This window comes from Ischnura elegans, chromosome 8 (assembly GCF_921293095.1).
Source record: "Ischnura elegans chromosome 8, ioIscEleg1.1, whole genome shotgun sequence".
NCBI classification, from domain to species: Eukaryota; Metazoa; Arthropoda; class Insecta; order Odonata; family Coenagrionidae; genus Ischnura; species Ischnura elegans.
Window position 1 is genome coordinate 12,793,827 of NC_060253.1, and position 25,219 is coordinate 12,819,045.

The window sequence follows — 25,219 nt, forward strand, 5'->3', positions numbered from 1 at the left end:
CCGGATCGTAATTGGCGCTATATTTTTTTTATCTTAATAGGTTGGAAGAAAATCGTTTTGCATCTGTTATCAGCAAGTGTGAACACTGTTCTTATGGATAGAGTTCTTGATCTGATTTTTTGAGAGTGCGTTGCATGGAACAAATATTATCGTTTAGCCACTGATCTATCTTGGATATTGAGGGAGATCCAAGCCCGAAAACATCAAATCTGTGGAAATGAGCATATTTTTGTTAATGTATCGTAAGTTAGTGTATCTAGTGACGCATATGGAGCTACATTTTGAAAAATGGTAAAAAAATGTAATGCCTTATATTAACTAAAAATAAAATGGTATTTTTTCTTGAATATCGTTCAAACTCTGGGCGTATACAACCAGAAGGCATTAACAATAATGGTAATGTAAGGTTATTGGAAAGGTTTGTGATGAAAAAATGCGCGCGTGATGGAAGCAGGGGTCTTAGTGTTCTGGTGAAAAGGTAATTTTCTCAGCGCCTGCAAAGTATGCAACAACGCAAAAGAATCAAGGGTCTTCGAAAACTTCCTTTAAAAAAATAATTTGTCAGCAAAGTTTTTATAATAACCAGTTTACAAAATATGTAATTAGTTTTTAAAAATAAAAAAATCTTTGAGCAATTCTTACAATTGTTTGAAGAGATTTATAGTTATATAAGATATAGTCATATGAAACTTTCTGCAAAAACTCACAGTTGACAATTTAAAAATGATACACAAATACTAGTGGTCATGAGATGTGTATTAACAACCTCTTATGCATATGTAAAATAATAGACTTAACATATTCATTTATAAAAATGGTGGAATGAGATATCACGCTCAGATATAAAGCAATGGAAATTGACATTAGGGTTATCCATATGAACTAATCGCTAAGGTCATTGCACAAGCTAAAAAAAAGTTTCCTCTTTAAATTTTCGGGGTTTATATTAAAGAGGGTAAATATTTTGTTTTTTATTTTAATTTTTATATTTTCACATGAATTATGGAGTAGCGCCCTACTTGTACTGCGCCACTACGTTGTAGAGGCTGAAATAGGTGTGAAATGGTTTCATCCCATTAATTTTTGCGTTGGTGTGGTCACCATTGAAAGCCATCGATTGTTCAAAGGAAGCTTAATTGGGAATGATACAGCATATCACGGAAACATGAGAGATTTTCGCCCGGAAGATGAAACGGTGGATGGATGTCTTTCATGGTCTTTCGAAGCCTACTGTGGCGCCCGAGGGTATCCGAGATGAAAAATGGAGAAAGGTCGTCAGGAATAAATAAAAAAAACAGAGGCAGTCGTGATCGCAGGAAAGTTTCTTTCCTAGTTTATTTTTTTCGCTGCTGGGGGAAAAAAGAGAGACTGGGGCTTCATTGGGTCGAGAGAATCAGGCACTTTGGTGGAAGTGAGCGGGGCCATTGTGTTTGGTCGCTGGAGTTTGAAGCGGACGGGTCCGGGGTAGGATCCTTGCGGCACTCCTTTCCCTTCGCGTTTCTCCGCTCGCAACCTCCTCGCTGCTGCTGTTACCACCTTCTCTTCTCGCCAATGCGTGAATCCCGGCATTGTGTCGAATATATAGCGCTTCGATGACCTGATAGAGATTTTTGTCGCTTCCAGCCGGGGGAAATACTTCGGAAAACAAAAAATACGTTGGATCGTTGCTCATAGTTCTACGCTTTTGGAATTGGCCAATATAAATTTAAAAAGTATTGGTGGCGAATTATTTGTACTACTTAATCATATATCACATTTCACTTTATACTTACGTGGACTCAACGGCTGAATGGAAAATTATATCCTATAACTGCCAAGAAGTTAGGTGGAGTAAAGTGCATTAATAATGAGTTTTTTTTACTTCTAACTTCACGCAGTGAAGTTGTGGCTATACCACCTCCCCCTTCCACTCACCGTAGCAATCACGGTCTTAAAGGTATTAATTCCATGAAACTTGTGGAAATCCCTAGGTCAATGTTGCTTATTTGACTATGGGTTTCCAAAGAGATACTTTATAAAGTGCTAAATTTAATATCATCGTTATCATAGTTTGGAGCACAGACTAACAAACTTTGTAGCTATGGCTATTCTGTACTATTTAAGACGTATAACTTTAATTATGTATGATTTTTGAAGTTTAGTTGCTGGAATTTCGATGGATTTGTAGTTACGGAATTCCACCCTCTGCCATCGCAGCGTCAAAAGCCTCCCGTCCTTGCGATTATATTCCCGACTCCCAGTGGATCTATTCCTCTCGCGGGCCCCCTATTGCGGATGCCCACGCGATCCATTTCAACGTGAGCGATTGTCAGCTGTTTGACCTCCGCATTCAACCTTCCCCCTTCTCGTATCGAGTCGGCGCGCGTCTTAGTTTAAAAAGGTCGAAGTTCGCATCGTCGGTGGTGCTTGATTCGATTTAACTCTGTGCATCGTAGAATCTTCCATAATAAAAGGCATCGCTCTCAATATAGAAGTCATTCTTCGCGACTTTTTACTCCTTTAAAAATTAAGTTATCATTTCGAAATTAACATGGATATGTAGGTGGGAGGACGAGAAAAGACTGAAGTCGTTCGAGATGTGGGTGTGGAGAAGGTGTAGTGGACTGAGTGAGAGGAGGAACGACAAAGTGCTGGATATGGTGGGTGAGGAGAGGCAGCTTTTAGATGAAATACGGAGGAGACAGAAGTTATAGATAAATCAAGTGCTTAGCGGGGAGGGGTTGTTGAAAACAGTGTTGTAGGGTAGAATGTTGGGTAAACGATGGAGAGGAAGGAAGGGAATAGGATTTTTAGATAGATTGAAAGGGAGTGGGCATTATAGTGAATTGAAGAGGGAATTCCATGAAGGGAAGGGAGACTTCCAGGAATCTTCTTAAATACTCCATGGAAATCTTCCTCAATCAGTAGAATACTTTAATTATAATTTCGAAATTTTGAGAGTTTATAAGGTTGACCTCAACCAATTTTCCCGTTCTCAAATTTGCATATTTTGAATTACTGTTTTGTCTGGTGTAAATATTAATGCTTGTTGAGGTAAGGGCAAATTTCCATTCCAGACTACCCTGAAAATTAACGAGATTGTGGCATTAATTTAACGCCAGTAACTCGATGCGAAAAAGAGCAAAATTTACCCGGTGATATCTTTACTCATCGTCGCACTGCGGATATTTTTCAATGCCTATTAATATGCTCCCAAATTGTCAACATCAGTCCTAGGTCCCTATTGCTTCTGAAACGCGTTTCGCCACGGCTCCAGTCTGTTCTCAGTGGTCGCCTTACGTCACTCCGGCATCGTGTCCCTTCCTCTGTCGAGACGGCACGCGAGCTGCACCCGCCACCGCCTTAGCACGCCCCTTTCTCCCCCATTCCATTTGCAGCACGCGATGCCACTGTCGCGTCGCTCCTCAGCTGTTTCGTGATCTATCTTCTCCTACTCCTTAAGTCCCATTTGACTAATTCTCCCCCTCTCTTTCTGTACGATTCAATTATGCCTACTTATTGTTGCGCGTGCCTCATATTAGATATGTTTACCGTTTTCTAATATCACCCCGTGTTGACTTGAGTTGAAAAGAGGAATGCTTCTGTAGCGGGGCCTAAGGCATGGTTTTGACGGAGTGTTTGATTGGGTGATTCAGTACTCTTCTGGTTATGTTTAATTGTAATTTATATTCTTATAATCGTCCGTTAAGTATTTTACATTTTTTTAGAATTGAGGTTTGCTAACGTAGTGTTGCGAAAAAAGTTTTTGTTTTCTTTGGCAGAGAAATATTCTTCTGCCTGACTACTCTATTGATGACTGGCATGTATTCCGCATGTATTTGGGGGAAGAGCGTTCTTCGATTAACTGGGAATTTAATGCCATTAAAATGTGTTAGAACAATACAGTTGATGATTTTGAACGTGAATCGATGCATGTGTATTCAAATTTTTACACGCAAACATTGAGATATGTTTTGATAGAGTGAGTGTAAATTAAAAAGTGACAGTGTTTCTCGAACGAATGCGTAGATTATTTACCTTCGCTACACATTAGCAGATGTTTCTCTTCGATTCCATTTTGCTCTGGACTCTCTTGTTATTTCCAGCCCTCTTCTCCTACTATTACGCGACAATGCGTTGACAGCAAGCGGAGCGCGCTATTCTATTGTTTATCAATGGCTGCGGCTGCGAGTGTGTCGCCGCCATTCTAATGGTACCCGTAGCTTTTGCGTCTTGAGTTAATTCTTACGTTCACAGCGCGAGTGGAGGCTCTCCCCGCGTTCTCATTAATGCGCCGTAGTTCCTTCGCGTCGTTTCGCCTCCATTCTGCACTCCCGTGGGACTCTTAAGCCGCTTTATCCCTCGGGAACCTCCGCTGCGGAATCGTTCGTCATCACCCCTTGGATCGGCATGAGTAATACCTACGCGAGTCGTAAGTAATGCAAGGGTCACACTCTCACGCATTCCCAATTGCGTGTACTTTATGACCACCCTCATTTCAAAGGGTGGTTTACCGCTTAGGGGTTTATCTCCAATGCTCACGCCATAGCTTCATAGGAGTACATGAAAACATAGAGTTAAGTTTCTTCGAATTGAAGCTCATCCCGTCATCATGATTTGAAGAAGATCAGATTTATTGGGAGGGAGGCCAATTCATTTCCGTGGGCCACGTCGCTCCTCTACAACTTTCGTTTCGGGGCTTCACCCGGGATATTGATTCTCATCATCCCTGGTCAATAATCCTAGGATTGATTTGACGAAGTTCTCCATTCAATTTTCCTATCAGCCAATCTTTTAACACCTGCGTATTTCTTCTCTTACACGTCCTTCTTTACCGGTTCCACATATTTCGTTCTAGTTCTTCATCTTCTGTTCTTGCCATCCAGCTTGTCCCTCAATGATTGTCTTCATCAGGCCATCCTGTCTCAAGATATGGCCCATGAGTTTGTTCCGTCTTCTCATTAAGGTTTTCATGAGGCTTCTGTTCTCTCCTACTCTACTTAGGACTTCCTCGTTACTAACTCGGTCGATCCATTTGATCTTCATCATTCATATGTAGCACCACATTTCGAAGGCCTCTATCCTTGCTTTCACCGCTGCTGTCATTGTCCATGCCTCACTCCCGTATAAAATACATATTGTACATTAATGTACGTTCCTATAAATTTTTTTTTTACTTCCAATATTAAGTTTCCCGCAGTGAGCAGGCCTCTCTTTTGGTGGAATGCTCTCTTCCCTTGGGTTATTCTGCTGATAAGTAATTTCTTTCTTGCTTCTCCCGTCACTAGTTATTCTGCTTCCCAAATAACAGGATTCATCCGCCTCCATATTGTTTCTAGCAAATAGAAAAGAATTACAACCTGCGTCAACTTAAAATGTGTGCATCCGCAACTTCTTACAGGAGAGTTATCATCCCCCGTGCTACCACCAGGGTGTGTGGTATGGGGTGATTCTACAGCAGGCATGCAGCACTCATCCAAGCCTTAATCAGAGAAGAGCTCCTTCGCGAACATAGGCCAACCACTCAGAATCAGGAGAAAAACATGCGGTTAGACCAGAAACTAGGAGAGTGCTAAGGATGCGAACGTACTACCATGCAAATAAATCTATTAGTTTGTGATAGAAATCGAAAACGGAAATCATGAATTCAATCGGGCTCTATGTAGTGTTCCGGAGGAAAATAATATATTTGCTGGTGATAAATTGCAATGTTTCAATCCGATCCTCAAATGGAATTACTTATTTTTGTAAACTTTCTGTAGTTAGCGTCATGATGGAAGAGTATTGATTTCCATTCGCCGAATGCCGGACTTCTTCCATTCGCTAGCCTGAGGCAAAAAAAGATTTTTTTCATAGAGTAAGTAGCGAATGCTGGGTGATTTGAAAGGCTGTGCGCGATGGCTGCGGTTTGAAAGAAGGAAATTGGACTTTGCGAAAGATTGAAAAAAAAGTGTTATTCCTCGCAATAATTTTCCGTCGCGTGATTCATTTCAATCTTGTTTCCGTAATGGCATCATGGTGCATTAACTTCTTTGGTCTCTTGGAATCTTGCCGCTCGTTACCCGTTCGTTAACTCCTTCTTCCCTCTCCTATCCGTCTTGTCTCGCTCACTCATAGGCAGTCGGGCAGCCGTTGCTATGACTTCGCTCCTCGCTTCCGCATTTCATTGTTGGTCCTGTGAGATGATTAACGATCCATTTGCTTAGAGTAGAAATATCGCCCGGGTTGTATTTGCGCCCTGAGGGTGAAAAGTAATTAATCGTTAAGAAAATATCCTCTGGGCTTGGTGTCGCAGTTTGTGAGAGAATGGTACCACATGGTGTTTCTGGTGATTATTCGCTGTATGTGCTGGTTGAGCCAATACGGAGAAAGTTACATGGCAAAGGGAGGTTTAGGATGCCAAACTCCCCAGTTCCCTGGGGTCAATATGGGTTATGACTCGAGGTTTTTTTGAATTTAAAGCCTGAATTACATGATGACGTTTTCCGTCCCTTTCTAGCGATAGCTGCAGCTAAAGCTCCAGCGATCGCTTCCGAAATAAATTGAAGCAAAGCCAGTAAATAAATAATCTGAACAATGAATTCCATTAATTAATACAATTAATCGAGCAATAGCTGCAGCTAAAGCGCTAGCGATCGCTTCCGAAATAAATTGAAGCAAAACTAGTAAACAAATAATCTGAACAATGAATTCGATTAATTGAACAATCAATACAATTAATCGAGCAATTATTTCAAATAATTTACCTATTAATTCTATAAATTTCACGATTAATCAAAAATTCATCAACTTCGAACAATTGAGCAATTTTTCGTTTAATTATTTTTTTATCGGTGGAAAAAGTATTGGATGAAATCTTTTCGGATTTCCAACCGGGTCAGGCTCTCTATAGTGTAGGCCAAAAGCCGTGCAGACCCTGACCCGGTTGGAAACCCGATAAGCTTTCTTCCTTGCTATTCGCCGGGAAAAGCTCAGATTCTTCGGAAAAAAAATGTTTTCCTCTCCAAAGCTTATTTATCTTAAGACTTCTAATTATTCAGATTATTTTTCTTGGATAAGAGGACGGGTATGTTTCAAGCATCTCAAATCAATGTCATCCATTTTGAAAATATACATTGTTTCTTTTTCGAGATTTTATTTTTAAATGGTCCGTGGCAATAATGGAATTTTTATTTTATTTTTTTAGATCGGACGACAAGATGGCCCCTCCGCCTCCGATGCCGCAGCCGGCCCTGCCGCCCATGAGAGAAGTCACCGAGGACACGCCTCCAGACATGCTGGCCGGAAACATGGACCTCAGGGTCCTGCTCCCTGACGGACACGCCGTCAAGATGAACGTGGACCGAAGGTTCGTCTCAAATCGGGTCAATTCACTCATATTCAGGGAGGCGGAAGTTTTGAATGTTATATGCACCAAGGATGTATTTCGCCGTGAAAAAAGAATATGGCTTAGCCGGGACTGGAACCCGGATCTCCCTGTCTCGTGATTGCTGGTAATGTACAGGTAGCTTAAAAATCAGGAGGTCCAGGTTCGAATCCCGACTAAGCCAAGTGAATTTTTCATGGAGAAGATTATCATTGGTGTAGGTATATAACTTTGCATCTTGCGCGTAACAGCGTACTATGTTACTTGTTTCATGAAGTGCTTTGATTTGAATGCTGACTTATTACATATTTTCTCTTGGAAGGAATATTTGTTGCTAGGGCATGCATCGTTACTCCGTTGAATTGTTGCTCAAATGGAAATTACTGAATTGAATGGGTTGGAAGATAAGGTGTACAAGTGATTTCTTTTTCTTAACAGAATTAGGTACAAACGCACGAGATCAATTAGATACTTAGTAGTGCATTTGATTTTCCACTCGATGGCAGCGTTAAACTCAAAACTCTCGTATCTCTTGGCAACCAATTTTGTGTGTATTTCTTCTAACAATTAACTTCACCTAACTCTGTTGAGAAAAAAATCATTTGTACCCCTTGGCTTCTCACCCCCTTAATTGTTAGATCACATATTGAGTGAGACCTAGGTTTCGGCGTAACATACCATAAGGATACAATCTAATGGGTAGTTTACCCATCTATACCTTTGTATTATTCTCCTTCCCTCGCTTGTGAAAGTGCGTGGGAGTAAACCACCATACAGATTATACTCTCATCATGGCATGCTATGTGAAAATTAAGTTGGAATGGAAAATGAAGTGTGGAACTACATCAAAGTTATTTTAATTTGAGTACCAATACCAAGAGTGTGTCTATATTTATCCCTCCTTCGTTGAAAGCTCATCAAATTGATGGGAAAACAATCGTATCTCTCAAAAATGTTCTGCCTTCGTCATTCTGTCGCTTTAATTCTGCCTTTGGCCAAGAGTGGCGTGTGAGTAGCAAAGCTACGCGGCGTCCGCTTGCACCGGAAAACGCAAGGGACTAAAGTTTTCGTAACTGAATTGAACTCAGTTAATGGTTTTCTGATGGCCAACAGCCCCTGGAATCCTTAAGTACCCTTTGCCGAGGAATCTCATAATCCCTTTGGCTCTCACACAATCAATATTCAATCCATTTTGAGTGTGGACCTAGAATGCCAAGATCGTATAGTATGCAATGGCGCATGGTATCCTCTGAAAGTGGTTTCGTGAATTTTAACATAATGCTTAAAGTATCAAAAAAATATTTATTGAAGTGCACACAGTCTAGTAAAAAAAAGCTGTCGTTTGATAATAATAAAACGTAAAGAAAACGTACTGGAAAAATGATGAATTTTCTAAATTTTATGTTACTACTGATATTAACGCTGAATTTCACTTTATAAACAAACTCTTCGCTTCAATTCACTTGATATAATTGTTCGCTTAAGGCCGTTTTACACGGGGCACGTACTTGCACAATCTGACTTTTGTACGAAGCGCAGTCAAAATTGCGTCGTGTAAAGCGGTGAATTGCTGGAACACATGCGAGAATGCGTGTTCGTGATATGGCAAAATAGCCCATGTTTTAATTTCATTAATGCATTGGCGCAATTCCACACAATTTTAGAAATTAGGCAATGCAGTTCTAACCTGCGCAATTCCGTGCCCCGTGTAAAGCGGCCTTTATACCCTGTAAGTCGATTGTACTGGACCTGCTTAAGAGCTGAAATCGCTTCACTGATTACGCTCAGATGATTTAATATATCGATGGCTCAGTCCTAACAACACGTATCTCAAAAATTGCAACTTTTCTGGAGAGCAAAAAAACGATTAATTTCTTTTACTTGCACATTGAAATTAAAAACCAAAAGTTCATAAAACTGAAAAAGAAGCATTCGTTTGCAAATTAGGAATTGTTATTTGCTTGTATTTTATTTTTTAATATTATTACACTTTGTTTAAGATACCTGTGTCAAGCCGGCCTAATTTTGAGATTCGTGTTGTTAGAACTTAGCCATCGATATGGCAGCGTATTTTTTGGATTCAGTGCTCTTAATATCCTCAACAACAGAAATTTCCGTTTAATATTTAATTCTATAATTATTTCCGCCATTTGATGATCTCTTTCTGTGGGCTCAATGCCAAATGATTACGTGCTAATTTCCAAGTTGCGTGCTTGATTAATTCTAACCAGAGTATTCTCCCTCTTTCCTTGATTCCTTGGAAAGTTCCCTTCTCTCAATCGTTGAAGAAGGTCTAGGAGAATTAAGGAGGAAACGGCCTTTTCCATGGAATATTCCAGCTTTTTCTTACGTGCATTACATCCATCGAGCTGAATCGATTAAACTGGCCGTAAATGCCTCACTAATGTTGATATAGCTTAACTCTTTCCAACTCGGGTGGTCATGTGATCCCCATATGTTCTTTGGCCTCGCTAATGACCAGCCTCCACTCTTCTCTGTCTTCATATCATTTCTATTTCTGCTTCAAGTCTCCTCGTATTTTTCATTTCTTGGTCTTCTTAGAGGCCAGTCGCGTAACAATGGTGGGATAGATCCCCCCAAAGCCTCAGAGAAATAAAAAAAAATATTTAAAACTATTGTCTAGATTTGACATATAATACCTGCATTTTCTTAAAGTTAAATTTTAAGTGCCAAAATGATGTAAAATGTATTTCCTGGTATGTCATTTTTTTTAACTTTTCCCAGAATTCCCGTTGACTTGGAAGGGGGTCGCCTCCCCTCCCCCCCAAATCATATTTTTCGTTACGCCGCTGCTAGAGGCCTCCTACCATTGAAAGCCTATTTTAAAATCCTGGTTTTGTCGATGGAGTCTTCCGCGGAGTGGTGCCGTAGACGCAGCTGGGCTTCCGGGTTGTCCTCCGCGTCGATTCATCTTCGTTACGACAGTTTCGCCGACGTTGAAGGAGACGTCTACTGGTTTGAAGAATGGAAGGCATAAAACCTGAAAACGCCCGCTGCAATGCCGGTAAAACTGACGTCAGGATAACGAACTGACGCGGAGAATAACCCGGAAGCCTACTGGTGGTGTTGCCCTTCTCAATACGTTGACCAGCCACCTTAAACGTTTGCTTCATATTGCTGCCATTTTATCTTGCTCACTATAAATCTCACTCAGTTCTCTACCTTTACTGATTCTCCTAACCTCTGCTTCATGAATAGATCCAAATATTTTCCTTAGTACTTTCTTTCCAAAGGTTATAAGGTTTTAATATTGAGACTTTGTCGTGGCCAATCTCTGCAGCCCTAGAGTATTATTGGATGTAGTATAGTCTTGTAGATCCTGATATTGGTTTTCATACGTATTCGTTTCATTCTCAGTCAGCAGTATATATAGGTCCTAGTAGCATTTATCCGCTGTTTTAAATTTTCATAGAATTTCATTTACTTCTGTATTACTACCAAATATTGTTACACCAAAAAAATATTTAAATTCTTTAATATTGAAACTAGGACTGTGAAATGTCTAATTTCACCGCTATTCACCGTAGTGCTTTTCATATGATAAAGAGTATTGGTGAGCTTTTTAGATTTTATTGAGCTATTTTATGTGAAATGGGATGAAATATCGCGATATCTCGTCAAAAATATTTATTTTGGCACGGTCCAGGTTTCATCTACATCTCCATACTATCTGGCAAACCGCCTAACCGCGTCCAAATTATACATGCGTAAGAGCAGTTAAAAATTCATTTGCCACGATGGTGAAGCGGGATCCGTATTTCAAGTCCTTAATGATGAAGCTGAATCATATTTTGAGAATTTTGCCCCGCATAACGGGCACCATCCATACCTGGTTACAGTATCCAAACAAACGGGGTGTGGTAAATGGTTTTGGTTATTAAAGGCATTGATGGTGTCTTGGAAATTTACATTTTGAACCGTTAAGATCGCCAAAAGTTTCAATTGGATACGCCCTTTGCTGAGCAGTTGTCCTCGTCTGCATTTTTTTCTTATATTTTTAAAGTATTTCTTTTGTTCTTGGCTTCATTTTTTAAATTTAAATATAAAATTTTAAGGCTTAGGTTTTATACAGCAAACACATTTGCCTAAATTTTGGAAACTTATTTTCCATTGTCAAGGCTTATTACATGAAAATATGAGAGATACAATGAACACAAAAGCGGTCAGGATTCAATTGTTAAATTCAGAAAAAATATATCCAGTAAAATATTTAAACACAAATATTTGAAATGAAAAATCAAGACAATTCATGTGACATACCTTTTATGTTGTTGTTTAGTTTTTTTTTATCTGTGGCTCGGTTACCACAATATTATATTAATATTTTTTTTAATGTTTGCATCAAATTTGATTCGTTAAATTGTAATATATTTTGCTTATACCATCTATGTCAGATATTTTATTATAATTTTTTGTGTGTTTCTGTATGTAAGCCATTTATTTAAATAATCTTTTTGATAAATTGCATTCTGTATCTAAAATTTCCATGTTGCCAATATCGAAAGCGTTGTTTTTGTTAATAAAGTTGTTAACTTGTGCCCATATCTGTATGTCATTTTTAAAATATTCTAATCATTGTGTTTGTATATTTTTTTGCAGCACACCCATGATGGATCTTCTCGTTCACGTGACAACGGCAAACAAAATGTCACCCGGAAGCCACGTGATCCAGGCGGTCGGTGAGAAAGGGAATATATTGCCGTACAAGCCCAGCACGCCCATCGGTTAGTATTTGACGACACCTCCATTCAATTCATCGCCGCGGTCTCGTTATGCTTTTTTTTCTTCCGTGTTTACGCCTCGTCTGCGATTCAGTTGGCACTCCTGTCCCCTTTGTCTGTGCACGAGAACGGTTGCCAGACAACGTGCTTAAACGTTCTGCATGGGTTAATTTGCGCAAACAATGCCCATCTTGCGCTGTCTACAGCGTCGAAACAATAATTACCGTTATGAATTCTTGTTTGAAAGTGATTGTTGGGAAACTGGGAATCAATGTTGAACTTCCATCTATGCTTATCACAATATTTTTGTACTACTGCTTGAAGGTACGTTTACGTATGGATTCTGTTAAATTCTTCAGCGCTGGATGGAATGATTTCAATCTCTCTTATGTAGGGAAGCGCGGTAGCTTAGTGGGTAATGCGCATGGCTGCTGATCGAGGTGTTCCGGGATCGTATCCTGGGTGAAACCTTCGGACACCCTCAACCATGATCTTTGAAGCGCGGGTTGGCTTAGGGTAAGGAATTGACCTCCCTACCCTGAATGTGTGAAATTCTCTCGCCCCAGGATTAGTTCGGGGTGAACTCTACCCTCAATTGTCCAAATAAACCTTCTGTTTGAAACACTGAGTGAGCTTGGCGTCTTGTACAAACAGGCTTTATTTGGCTAAAATTAATGTTTAACATTCATGGCTGGCTTTACCAATCAGTAATTATTTTTAAATTAATTTATTCAAGGTTTGCATTACCCTTAAAAAAAGAATCATTGACTGATATCATCCTAATTTCACATGTAGGATTTTCTCTGGCGTTATTTTAGCGTTATTCAATTCAATTCAATCATAGAATTGATCTGGGCTGTCCTGGAAACTTTTGCTTTATAATGAGTGAATTATTATGTTTTTAGCTCTCATTGTATGATTCCGTAAGAGTTTCAGTCAACATAACATTTTCTCAATTTTTATGTAAGCCTTCCTGCAATGTTTTCGTTGCGGACAAGTGATGTTGGTTAAATAAAGGAATCAGTGCCTTGGTTTTGTGAATAAAAGTGTACACACTGTTTCCTTGCATTTCCTTTTGGATAGCTGCATCATTTTTACATCATGTGTTCACATAATGTTCATGCAGACTTGATCTGTTTTTCAGGTGCTCTTGATACCTGGACGATACAGGTGGTGTCGAAATCAAAAACCTCTGGAGTTGGCCACAAGAAGGCTCCGCTTAAGCCTTCAAACCAACCGTTTGAGCAGACGTTTCGTCTCCAGGTAAGTGTCCATCTGCTTTTGCTCGCCAATTTAAATCCACTCGCCAATACTTTACGCATATTAATTTACGAGTAATTGTGGAACTAACACGACCGTTAAACGTCAGCTCAAGAATTCAGGCGGGATGTATTTTCCACCGTAATAAAGGCTGTGACACAATCAGCGTGAACCGTGAGGCATGGACCGTATACCGTGAGTGACGTGTGACGGGAGATTCCCTCTATGGACACAATCGACGTAGCGGCGCTCCTCGGGGAATATGACTGCCGTCAAGCGCAACGTTGATCCGAGCAATAGTGTCTGTAAACGAAGTTGAACTTGTTATATTTACGTCGGTTGATGAATATTTGGTTCGGAGAAATGGTTGAAGTCGTAGCGATATATTCTGGACTCCTATTTTTTAATTTTTTTATTTCAATTACTCCCGAAAACAGAACAATGAGGCCTTTACTTCGGCAGTCTTAACAGTCAACAACAGGCGATCACACACACCCATGTCCTGGGGGGCTATGCTCGAAATTTTAGTCGTGCACGACTTCATTGTCGTGTGCGAGTCACGTGGTACGGAGCCGAGCGCTCTGGCCATTTGGTATGCTCGAAATTTTAGCCGTGCACGACTTCATTGTCGTGTGCGAGTCACGTGGTACGGAGCCGAGCGCTCTGGCCATTTGGTATGCTCGAGCTCCTTGGAGACGTATGCGACTGTCTCGTGCACGACTCCAGCCGAGCGGGGACAGTCGAGCGGTCGAAACCCCTCGAGTTACCCTTCGTGTTTGAACAGAGTGGTTCGTACTTCGAATATTGCATAAGTAAAATTCTATATATCGCATCATTTTGATTTTAGATGATTGAAATGTCGTTAAACTGCACTATTATTGACTTATTTTTAATTTTTAAGGTTTAAATATGAAATTAATGTTTTTTTCTTCTTGTAATTGAATAATGATTAAAGGCACAGCGGTGAAATAAAAACTACGTAAAAAGACTAATGAATGTCCAAAAAATTTAGCGAATGGTCACAGGTAGTACCAATGAATTTCCAAGGCATAAATTCAATGAAAATCATTACTAGGTCATAAACCAATCCTTTTAAATCAGAAGTTTAAACAACTTCGAATATTATTCAGCAAATATATATTTCTATCCTCAAAATTTCCATTAGAGAATAATTTTAAAATTTTGTGTAATATAAAACATGACATTATTATATTATGATAAGTATTGATAAGTACACAAGTTTTCTGCGCTACATCTGGATGTTATCAATCTTTCTTTTTTTTCAGTTTTTTGGCGATTATTTTTTGCTGAATGATTTTACGTGAATGTAATTATCCAATAAATGTTCATACAAAGTAATAGTGCCTGGAATCGAAAACGTTATAACACCACTGGTATATACGTCCGGAATGAAACATTCCTACTAATCCAATTATCGAGGCATGTGTCACTTTGTAGATCTTTAATTCAATTAATTATTATTTAATTAAATTATTCAATTACTAACAATTCCAAGGGATTTTAACGCCTAAGGTTTTTACGGCGCTTTGCTTTTATGCTTGAAAAGAATTTTATTTTTCAAAAGAATTCAATTGGCATCACAGAGATCCTCTCAGTCATTGACGCCGGTAACGGTGCTCACGAATTTCGTTTTCAAGCAATGCTGAATTTACTTCACCATACTAACCAAACACTTTACGGTACTTAAAAATAGGTTTATAATTATAAGACCACTCAGTACGTAACGTGTATTCCAACGGAAGAAAGGGGCAAATAAAAGGAATGATTGCAATTAACAAGGAAATATTTAATGATTTATTCATCATAAAACTACATAAATTTAATTTCAACACTGGTAGACCTTCATTCCTTCAGCGGCATATCACAAATTTACACCGATCCAGTATATTTAGTCCGAGTCATATCAAAGCTAAGTTGTTTGAAGTATCATGCAAAGGGTAACAAAATGCAAACATTAACACTTCCATGAACATCGCACAAGAAATTGATATTAGAACCCGTAAAGTATGTCACACGAGTTCACAATCACAACACTAGCGATGATTCCTTCTATGAAATCCACGTAATCTATGCTTTTGTCAACGAATGTATTTTAAATGGCCAAAAATGTGATTTTAAGCGACAAAAAGGTTTCCTAATTAAATAATTACCCTTTTTCGTGGACTTACGACGAACAATGAGGCAAATGATGTAAACAAGCCGTGGCTGAAGATGAACGTAAATTGTTACAATACAAATAAAAATAATTTTGTCACTACTAATCACGAAAGTATAATCATTACAGGCGTAGGTAAACAAGTACGTAGCACACAAAATCCTTTTCAAGACAGTTATGCTCTAAAACCGATATATTGAGCACCAAAAGTTAGCGATAGTCTTCCATCGACGACTGTTGAACCCTTGAATATAATCGCTTATTTACTTATGCTATAAAAAATCCGATAGAAAAACAGAAAAATCTCCAAACACGAACCATATCGCACCAACTGGATGTAAGAAATTGAGTCCGCAGTGTAATTAAACATCGTAAATATCTTACACAACTTTGATCAACTCTTTTTAACTTCTTCCCGGGCTGCCGAGTATTCTATGGCGTTTTCGGAGTCTCATTTGTCACACAAATTTGCGGTTGCTATTTGAAATAGCTGTTGTTTACTTCTCGAGCGCTCGTTTCTGCGACGTTGCCACATACCCTTCGTGTCACTCGAGCGACCTATGTCGCGCACGGCCGACTTCGTCTCAAGCATACCGATCTCCGCTCGACTCGGGATACCACTCGACATCACCACTCGCTTCGTTGCCGAGCGCTCGGATAAGTCGAGCGGTTTCGAGCATAGCCCCCCTGGAAGGGGCAACCAATCCAGGCGGGACTCGAACCCGCGACCTTCGGTATGGTGGGCGAGGACTTATCCCCACCGCCACCGGGGCCAAAATAATAACTTATTTCATTCAATTTTTTATTTAAAAGTCTCAGTGATACGGAAATTTAACTAATAGCGCATCGGAAAAGAAAAGCTTACCTTAAAAACCTTATAAATCGTCTACTTACATGTTTTCCGATAGGAGTCCTCCATAGCCTAGAGGGATCCTTAATGGTTCTCCGTGAACAGGAAAGGTGAAGAGATGGAACTTGGACATCTCTTACGAACACTTACCATTGCGTTCACGTCCTCGTTGTTCTCGCTGAGTCCGTAGCCAATACTGTCCCCTCAGCCTTCTCTTCGCGAATTGACGTTCATCACGTGTGTGTACCACGTGACACGGGAAACCTTCACATCTACGAGCCAGGGAGGAACACTTAAGAACACGTCAAAATATCGGCCTCGGTGGCGGCGGGGTTAAAATCTTCACCCTCCATTCCGAAGGTCGCGGGTTCGAGTCCCGCCTGGATAGATTGCCCCTTCTAGGACATGGGTGTCTGTGATCTTCTGTTGTTGATTGCTTTAACTCTCGATGTAAAGATCTCATTGTGCTGTCTTCGGGGGCAATTGAGATAAATAAATAAGAAAAAGAAAATGAAACAAAATATATTTAAATATTTAACTTTACTCATCTATAAAAGGTCACTGAGCTTACCTGGAATTATTAGTCTTGGCTCTCGAATGCACAGCAATAATGCACTATTTCGCTAATCTTACCCAAGACGAGTGCTTTAACACCATGTTACCAATGAGATGCTCGAGGCATGTTGGGACCAAAATGGGGACACATTCTCTTACCTGCTACTCTAAAGTTCAAACAACGACAGCAGTGAGGGCACGATTGGAGTTAAGAAAATGCACATTGTTATTAAAATCGATTGAGTTAATTAAAAATCTGCTTGGAATTGTTCAAAGTAGTTTCTTTTAACATGCTTAAACGTTCTGAAATTCCACGAAGTCGCCTTCGTCCGTTCATTTAACTTCTCATTGTAGTTCCCATTTCAATATGCACTGATTTGCTCATTGTGATGCAGTCATGTGAAGGTCAAGATCACTGCCCGGCTGGAGGACTTTTGCTTTGAATGGTCGGCATTAATATTGGTCCTTGAAAAGGGCGGACGATTCTTCCTCGGAGGCGTGGGCGTTGCAGTGACCTCCCTCAGAAGACGGACGGATTACAAAGGAAACATGAATGCGCCGTGTCGATTAAAGCTATTCCGGTTCAAGGGCGGCCGTTGCTTCCTTCACTCCCATCGGAGGACCTCTATAGCTGTCACAGCTAATGCACGATTCGGGAATACGGCCAAGGAACCGTCTTCCATGCTTCAATTGTTTTCTCTCTCCGAAAGTCCGACCAGATCGCGCTGGGGCGGCTTGAAAAGATAACCTCGGCATTGGTGTCGTGACATCCTCGGATTAAGAACTGGATTTATTTTATATTTGGAGCCGTAAACCTTTCGCCGCTCGCCCACTGTCGATATGAACAAGTGTAAACATTCGGTTGTCAAGAAGGACGGGCCGTAAAAAGTCAAGATATAATATCAATTCTTTTGATTATGCCTTTGGTCTTCTATAGGCAGATAAATTGTAGTCCTTATCATTATTCTATCTGAGCTAAGATAGAAATTGAACATAGTTGGTCATTAAAACGGTAAATTATCATTTTATATACTGATTGTTAAAGTGAAGTGGCTACAGTAAACATCGGTTGTCAAGGATGGCTGGTAGTACGAAATCGAGATACCGTATTATCTCTGTTAAAGTCTTCGTGCCTTTCATGTAGATAGAAGCTGTTCGTGTAGTTAATTCATCTGAGTTGATATATAAGTAAAGATTTTTGCATATCTCAATAGTATTTAATCGTAGTATGTAGTGATTGTAAAGAGAAGTAGCCAGTGTAAAAATTCTGTACCCACGAAGGGCTGGTCTTATAAACGTCAAATTTTTGAGTTATCTCTTTTTACAACTTTGAGGTCCGCAAAATTTATATGCAATTAGTGTTAACTTCTATGATTTAGAGTCCATTAACAGTTGTATGCATGAAATTAAGATTTCGGGTTGACATTGGGAATCGTGAGTTTTCTATTTCAAACTGAATTTGTTTTTATTTTGTGATATTGAAGCTGTATAACTATTTCCTTGAACAAGGTCGTTCACGCGGATAACTGTCTTATCATAAGAATAAGATAGATAATTCAGATGAAAGATAAGGATAAGACAGAATGGTCACAATGTAAATGGTAAATATTTTGCCCTCAATGACATGGCATCCTCGTGATGAGATGAATCTGTTAGTGATGGATTGTTTTCGCCTCATTCGCTGTAGAAATAAAGCGAGTTTTCAAGCGTTTGGCTGTCAAGGAGGATGGCTCTTAGAAAGCAGGCTTCCAAATCATATTTACAACGCATTGCGTCAATGCATTTTTAGGACCATTATATGGTTCATAGGTGTTTACAACTGAGTCAAACTCACTTAAAATGTGTTTGCATTTTAATTGCAAACTATTTTTTTATAAGATACATTTCGTCAATAACTTGGTGAAACTCGGTAGCATTTAACAAAAGTTTCAGGCCTTTATATGGAATTTATATCTTTATATGCTCACATTACGGTATTCGTTTATCTTTAACAGTAGTGAAGGTGTATATTTTCGTGAATTATGTGGGGTCCCATAGAGATTAACATTCTCTAGATGAAATGGCTTCATCGAAAATTTTCTCGAAAAGAACGAATATAAAATTGCGAGTTTTTTTCGCGCCATTAATAAGCTATATGCCTTAGTAGTTAAATATAGTACTACGATTCTATTTAAACTAACTAAAATGAATTAAATATACTTAATTCATTGTTAAGGAGAGCATGACTAAATTCAAATTATTATCCTTTGCTCGAAAGGCAAAACTGCGTGAATATTTTCCGTCTGCAGAATAATTTATGGGTTTACTTTAAGTGCAGGTTGAATTGTCTAAGAGTCCATATCATCAGTGGATTTTCATATACTTGTATTCATTGCTTGTTTGATATTCGAAAAGGAATCTAGAAAATCGTCTCCTTAGCGGTTACCAAGGACTTCAGGACTTCAAAACAAAAGTTTTGTTGTCAACTTTTTATCCTCAGCGTATAATTGAATCGTAAAAGAATTAATGTCTTCTGCGCTTCGCAATGGCTTTTCTCGCCATCGCAGTTTCATATAAATTTTGGAGTCAGTTTCCGTAAGCAAGCGACCATGAAGAATTATAGTTTTTCTTGTTATTCGCTGCACATCGAGAGGATAAACTCACCCTTTCGACGATGTCCTCTGAGTTGCGTCATCCTGCGCTAAAAACGAAATGTTTGCTTCGGTGCGTCTTTAAAATTTAATGGCGGTCTTCGCAAAGTTTTATGATACTTTCCTTTAGATACCTAATTTTATATTTCCCCACGCGTAGACCGCACATTCTGCGAATAATAATCGATATTTCTCGAAAGTATACTTCCACACAATAGGCCCTTATAGCTTCAACAATCATTGTTCTTTAAACTTTCCATTTTCTTGGATATGGTGGCCTCTTTTTCGCGTTTTTTTTTTTTTTTTTTTTTTGATTGACTGAATATAATGAAATCCAGGATGATGTAACTATTGCTCTAGGCTCAAAGATTAAGATTTTACTCGTGTGCTCACGTACCCGGCCTGACTTTACGCCGAATAGTTAATTCCTTCGTCGAAAATGTTGATAGAGAAAATTTGGAGTGAAAGTGAATTCGGAACGAGAATAGAATTTTGTGTGATAACTCTTAAGGTTTATCTCTTCCACTTACGTTCTGGACATACCAGTGTGTGAAAACTGTCATTTATATCAGAATAATGTAAGTGATAACATAGTGTATGTAATTCATACTATCATTTATAATGCATAAACTTTCCTTGGTATATACTTAGTTATTTTTGCTTTTCTGGGCTCCCCCACCAAATTAGTTCTATTCTGGGGTGCCTAATTTCATTTTATTATAGCTGATGCTTTTGTATGCTACAAATTATGTGGATGAATGAGAGTCATTTGAGATATTGTTCATTAGTTTTTACATGCCGAGATCTTTGTCAGCACACAGGGGAGAAGAAAAAAATAATGAATGAGATTCATTTATGGCACAATGTAAGAAAAGTATTTCTCGGAATAAACTTTTAATGTGTCGCATTTATAAATACACTTGCAACATCGCAGTTGTTTCCTAATTGAAAGTTTCACTATAGGAACTGATTTCGTTGTAATTAGATCATGACCCAGCGTAGATGATAAATACTACGGAATGAGATTAAAAGTGTAATCAAGAAATGGTTTAGTAATTCGTGTAAAACTCCTAGGTTTGGTTTGTAATAACATTTTATCTTTACAGAAAAACTGGAAGCTTGGTATGAAAAGAAATTGAGTGATTTGCTCGTTATGAAGCTGCTAAAAAAATGCAATAAATTGTTTCTGAAATGGTTTCTTTTTAGGAGGATGATTAAAAAAAGACGTCATGAAAATAAAAAGCTCGTCGTAATGATATTTTTCTATAGTGGGCCCGCAAACAAAGTATCGTTTCGATGACAACATCAAAATTAAATTTGACACTATGATCAGCGCATTAAGTTATCTAGAGTAAAACCTATCTTATCGTATTTTAATGCCATATTCATTTACCGCGGCAGTAGACTCTAGACGTTGATTGAGAAAAATCCAAGTGAAAAGGAATTCGGAAAGCGAATAGAATCTTGTGTAAAAACTTAGGTTTTTATCTTCCACCTCTGTTCCAATTCGTTTAGCTTGAACGGGATCGGGTTGGTGTGGTGGCTAGAGTGTTGCCTTCCTACCCGGCGGGCACGGGTTCAAATCCCGGCAGTGGCAGAAGTTTTCCAGAGACTGCCCTATCCCCGCTTGAGTGTTGTGTGGAGTACATTTCAAGCGCAACACTCCGTCCGTCGGATGGGACGTTAAGCCGTGGTCTCCTTGGCGCCTTTCGGTAAGAGCAGGCTAATGCCGACGCCGGGTTTCTCTCCACCCTTCCTTACCTACCCCTTACCTCATGGCGCAAATGACCTCAGCTGTCGGTCGCCTCATCAAAATACCGTACCATCATTTAGCTTGACGAGGATCATCTATTTAATCAGGCTTGTAACTTAGAATAAACCTTGCTCTGTTTAAGAAAAGTATAATTTACTGCAGGAAATAAAATTCTTTAATTGTATTATGTAATTGTATGCAATAGTATGTTTTCACGGATCTTACTTTCTAATGTCTTTAAAAGAACGGATGCCCAAAATTAATTGTGGTTATCAGGCATCAGTCATTCGATCATTTCACTGACTCTAGTCCTGATATTATTTTCCACCTATTAAGTCCGAATCAATCATTGAGTAAGTCCTCTCGGATCGTTGCGTCTGTGATTCTTTCTATTCATTGAGAATCGCAAGAACGAAGGGATTGAATCAGTTGATCGAATCACTTGAATTACTTCATTCACAAAGACCGAATCCTTGAAATGAACGACCTTGCCCATCTCTAGTTGCTATCCAAAAAGGCATCCCTGTTTTGAGCGTCCATCATCAAAATCTTTTCTCGGCGTGCGATCTAAAAATATTACTCATCGCTTTGATTCGGTTTCAGTCTTTTCGGTCCAAATATGGCGGCGTCCGCCCATGTCATTTCTGATATCCTCACTCCTCCGTTCCGCTAGCTTGACGTTAAGACATTTTGAGGGTCCGTATTTGGTTACGGGCGTGAAATGACTGATTTTCCATCTAATCGGAAAATTCTATCTTTCCGGCCTTTGATACTCAAGGTCCTTCTGCAAGGTATTTTTTACACCTGGCTTACGTCGTGGCGTGATACTAAAACGTTAGTACCATTTATTAAAAAGCTCTATGCTATTCATGTGAAGTAAGTTAATCAAGCGGTGAAGTTGTTGTTATCTGATCATTTTGATAACGTCTCCGTGATTAAATCCGTCGTGAGTCAATAACTTGAGACTGATACCGGCGCAGGTTCTCATGTAGTCTCCAAATTATATTCACCAAAGATGGTATTCGCCATTAAGAAAATCTCCAGGCCTAGTTGGGCTTCGAACTCCGGTCTTCCGATTCCCGGTCAGCAATGCTACCAGCCGAAGATGTTTTGACGTCTCAAGTCCAAATACGGTTTATGAGTTTACTCTTAATTTTATTAGGTAGCTTGATGTGTTTACGTTATAAAATATAAGTTTGTGCCAAATCTGAGGTGGATTTTTTTATTGCCTTTATTTGCATATACAAACTTGGTCCTTCTAAGCCGTATGGCTTGTCAGAAGGTTCCAGTTATTCAATACAGCATGTGGCACATTGAGAGCATAGCATTTATATTACAAGTTTCATCTTCAACTTCAGGGGCTTTTAAACAGAACTATGATAATTTAATATATTTCGTACATTTCAGATTAAAATAAAGAAATTACAAGTTTACAATATCACTTATTAACCAATATTTCACTTTTCTTAAAATGTCGGCCAAAGATTTCAGATTACATAAAGCCTTTGCCAAACAATTAAAGGTATGAGGTACAACATACTTCAGCAACCTTTTACCGTACGTGTTATTATAAAGATAAGTTTTCAACAAAGGACTGTTGCGTTTGTCCATAGAATTTGAGAAAATAGAATTTAGGAGATTATTTAAGAAAAGTTAATTAACAACTTTTAAAATATCTATATAGCATAACAGCTACAGGAAAATTAAATTTAATGATTTTTTATACAATGAAAGCGTCTATTGCTAATTGTAAGTCTTCGCTTAAAAATAATCTGTAAAGAATGGATTTACCACAATTTTATGGTGATATCGTTCAGGGGCGCAGCTAGGAATTAAGACTGGGGGGGGGGGGGGGGGTTTAGGTGCCACTAATACCGGGGTGTGGGGGGGGGGGGTATGGAATACCCACCAGGATAAGCGGTAGGTGCGAAAATAATAAATTACGGAATTTTAAGATAAATGGTTCAATATGGTGAGTTTTACGGCTTTCTGAGGGATATTTTATTAATCCTTACACTATTCTATTAGTAGTATCAATCCAATTAAGGAAAATGGATTAAATTTAAAAATTTCTCTTAGCTCTGGGGGGGGTTTTATCCCCCAAAACCCTCCCCTCGCTGCGCCACTGATATCGTGAGTATTGTATTATTCAAGCCACGTTTTTTTAATCAAAAATGCAAATAAAAATAAAATAAGTATAAAATACACAATTTTTTGGAAACGGTCTAGGAGTATTTAGTTGGAAGTTTATTTGGACCCATAAAATAATGTTCCTCAAAATTTGCTGCCATAAGGGACAAAATTTAATTCAGGTGGAATGGTCCATATTTATTCCTGCATTTAAAAAAATCCCACTTCCATTCTTTCACCAATAACTCTCTTCTCGTACATCTCTTAATTTTGCATTCACGTGGAAATATTCCATCTTTTGTTATTGTCGAATCATAATCATGTCTTGAAAATGAAAAGGAGACTTCGTTGATTTCCAACTGATTAATTTCGTCCGTTCGACATGTTTCGAACCATTGAGGTCATAAGTACTTGATAATGACCTCTATGGTTCGAATGGTTCGAAACATGTCGTGTATTAACTTCCACATAGTTGAGCCTAATACCATTGAACGAAATAATCATGTCATCTTCAGTGGTCAACATTCCTAAGGTTCGTTTGACGCAGCTCTCCATTCAATTCTCCTATTGACTAATCTTTTCACACCTACGTATTTCTTCTCTTTCACATCCTTCTTTACCTGTTCCATGTATTTCACTTGAGGTCTTCCTTTCCCGTTCTTGCCTTCCACTTGTCCCTCGACGATTGTCTTCATCAGTCCATCATGTCTCAAAATGTGGCCTATTAAGTTGTTCCGTCTTCTTATTGAGGTATTCACGAGGCCTCTCTTCTTTCCTAGTCTTCTTAGGCCTTCCTCATTACTAACTCGGTCGATCCATTTAATCCTCATCAGTATTCTTTAGCACCACCTTTTGAAGGCCTCTATCCTTGCTTTCTCCGCTGCTGTCATTGTCCATGCCTCATTCCCGTATAACATACATAGTGTACATAAATGTAGGTTTATAAATTGTTTCTTTACTTCCATGTTTAAGTTTCCCGCTGTGACTAGGCCTCTCTTTTGGTGGAATGCTCTCTTCCCTTAGGCTATTCTGCTGATAATTTCTTTATTGCTTCTCCCGTCGCTAGTGATGCTGCTTCCCAAATAACATAATTCATCCACCTTTACCAGTTTTGTTTCCCTATTTTATAATGCCGGTCTTTACTTATGCTCCTCTGCTGCGTACTAAAACCTTGATTTAATGTATTGTCGAATCACTGTGTAGAAACTCTCCTTGGGAAGCAGTTTTTTTACTGCCGCGGTAAATGGCGAGAATAGTGCCTGAGAATCAATCCGCCCAGCAATGAGGTGAATCTCGAAGCGCGTCGAAGAAAGTTGGAATCGGCGTAATTCCTGTGGTTTTTGTGAGATTGCTTGGGGTAGGCTCTGCGCCTTAAAAGGAAACACTTCCTTGTGTTTGATATCGACGTCTCTGATGGGTAATTTTATCACCGCTCGGCGATGGGCATAATCTTTTCTATTCGTTTTCCAAACCCTCAAGGCTTTTTAGCCATGCCGAATTACGATATCTGGCCAACCTATGTAGCACTCGCGCTTTCTATTGCAATGCTTGGTGCAACTGATGAGTTTATTGAGTTAGCATGTTTTTATGCTGATTTAATACATATGGATGTTACTTGAGGATAAGTTAAGAGATAAATTTTGTTAATTTCAATCTTCATGACAATGTGTGTCTTTAGTGCACAGCTGAGATGTGAAATTTTTTGGAGTGAATGGAGGATTATTAATGAAGAATTATACCGATGAATGTAGGTTTCCATGGAGTACTTAAGAAGTATT

General features: G+C 39.0%; 1 protein-coding gene across 3 annotated transcripts in view; it reads left to right on the forward strand.

The window, feature by feature from the left end:
- LOC124164272 overlaps positions 1–25,219 on the forward strand; it is a 378,970-nt gene that overhangs the window by 298,597 nt on the left and 55,154 nt on the right. For 2 of the 3 annotated variants that reach the window (XM_046541524.1, XM_046541526.1), the window contains exons 2-4: positions 7,166–7,327; positions 11,966–12,090; positions 13,232–13,350. In XM_046541524.1, coding sequence (XP_046397480.1) covers positions 7,179–7,327; positions 11,966–12,090; positions 13,232–13,350 — 393 coding nt within the window. In that variant the 5' untranslated portion in view covers positions 7,166–7,178. Of the gene's footprint in view, positions 1–4,333; positions 4,412–7,165; positions 7,328–11,965; positions 12,091–13,231; positions 13,351–25,219 lie in introns of those variants that run through there. The other variant, XM_046541525.1, reaches the window with a different exon arrangement.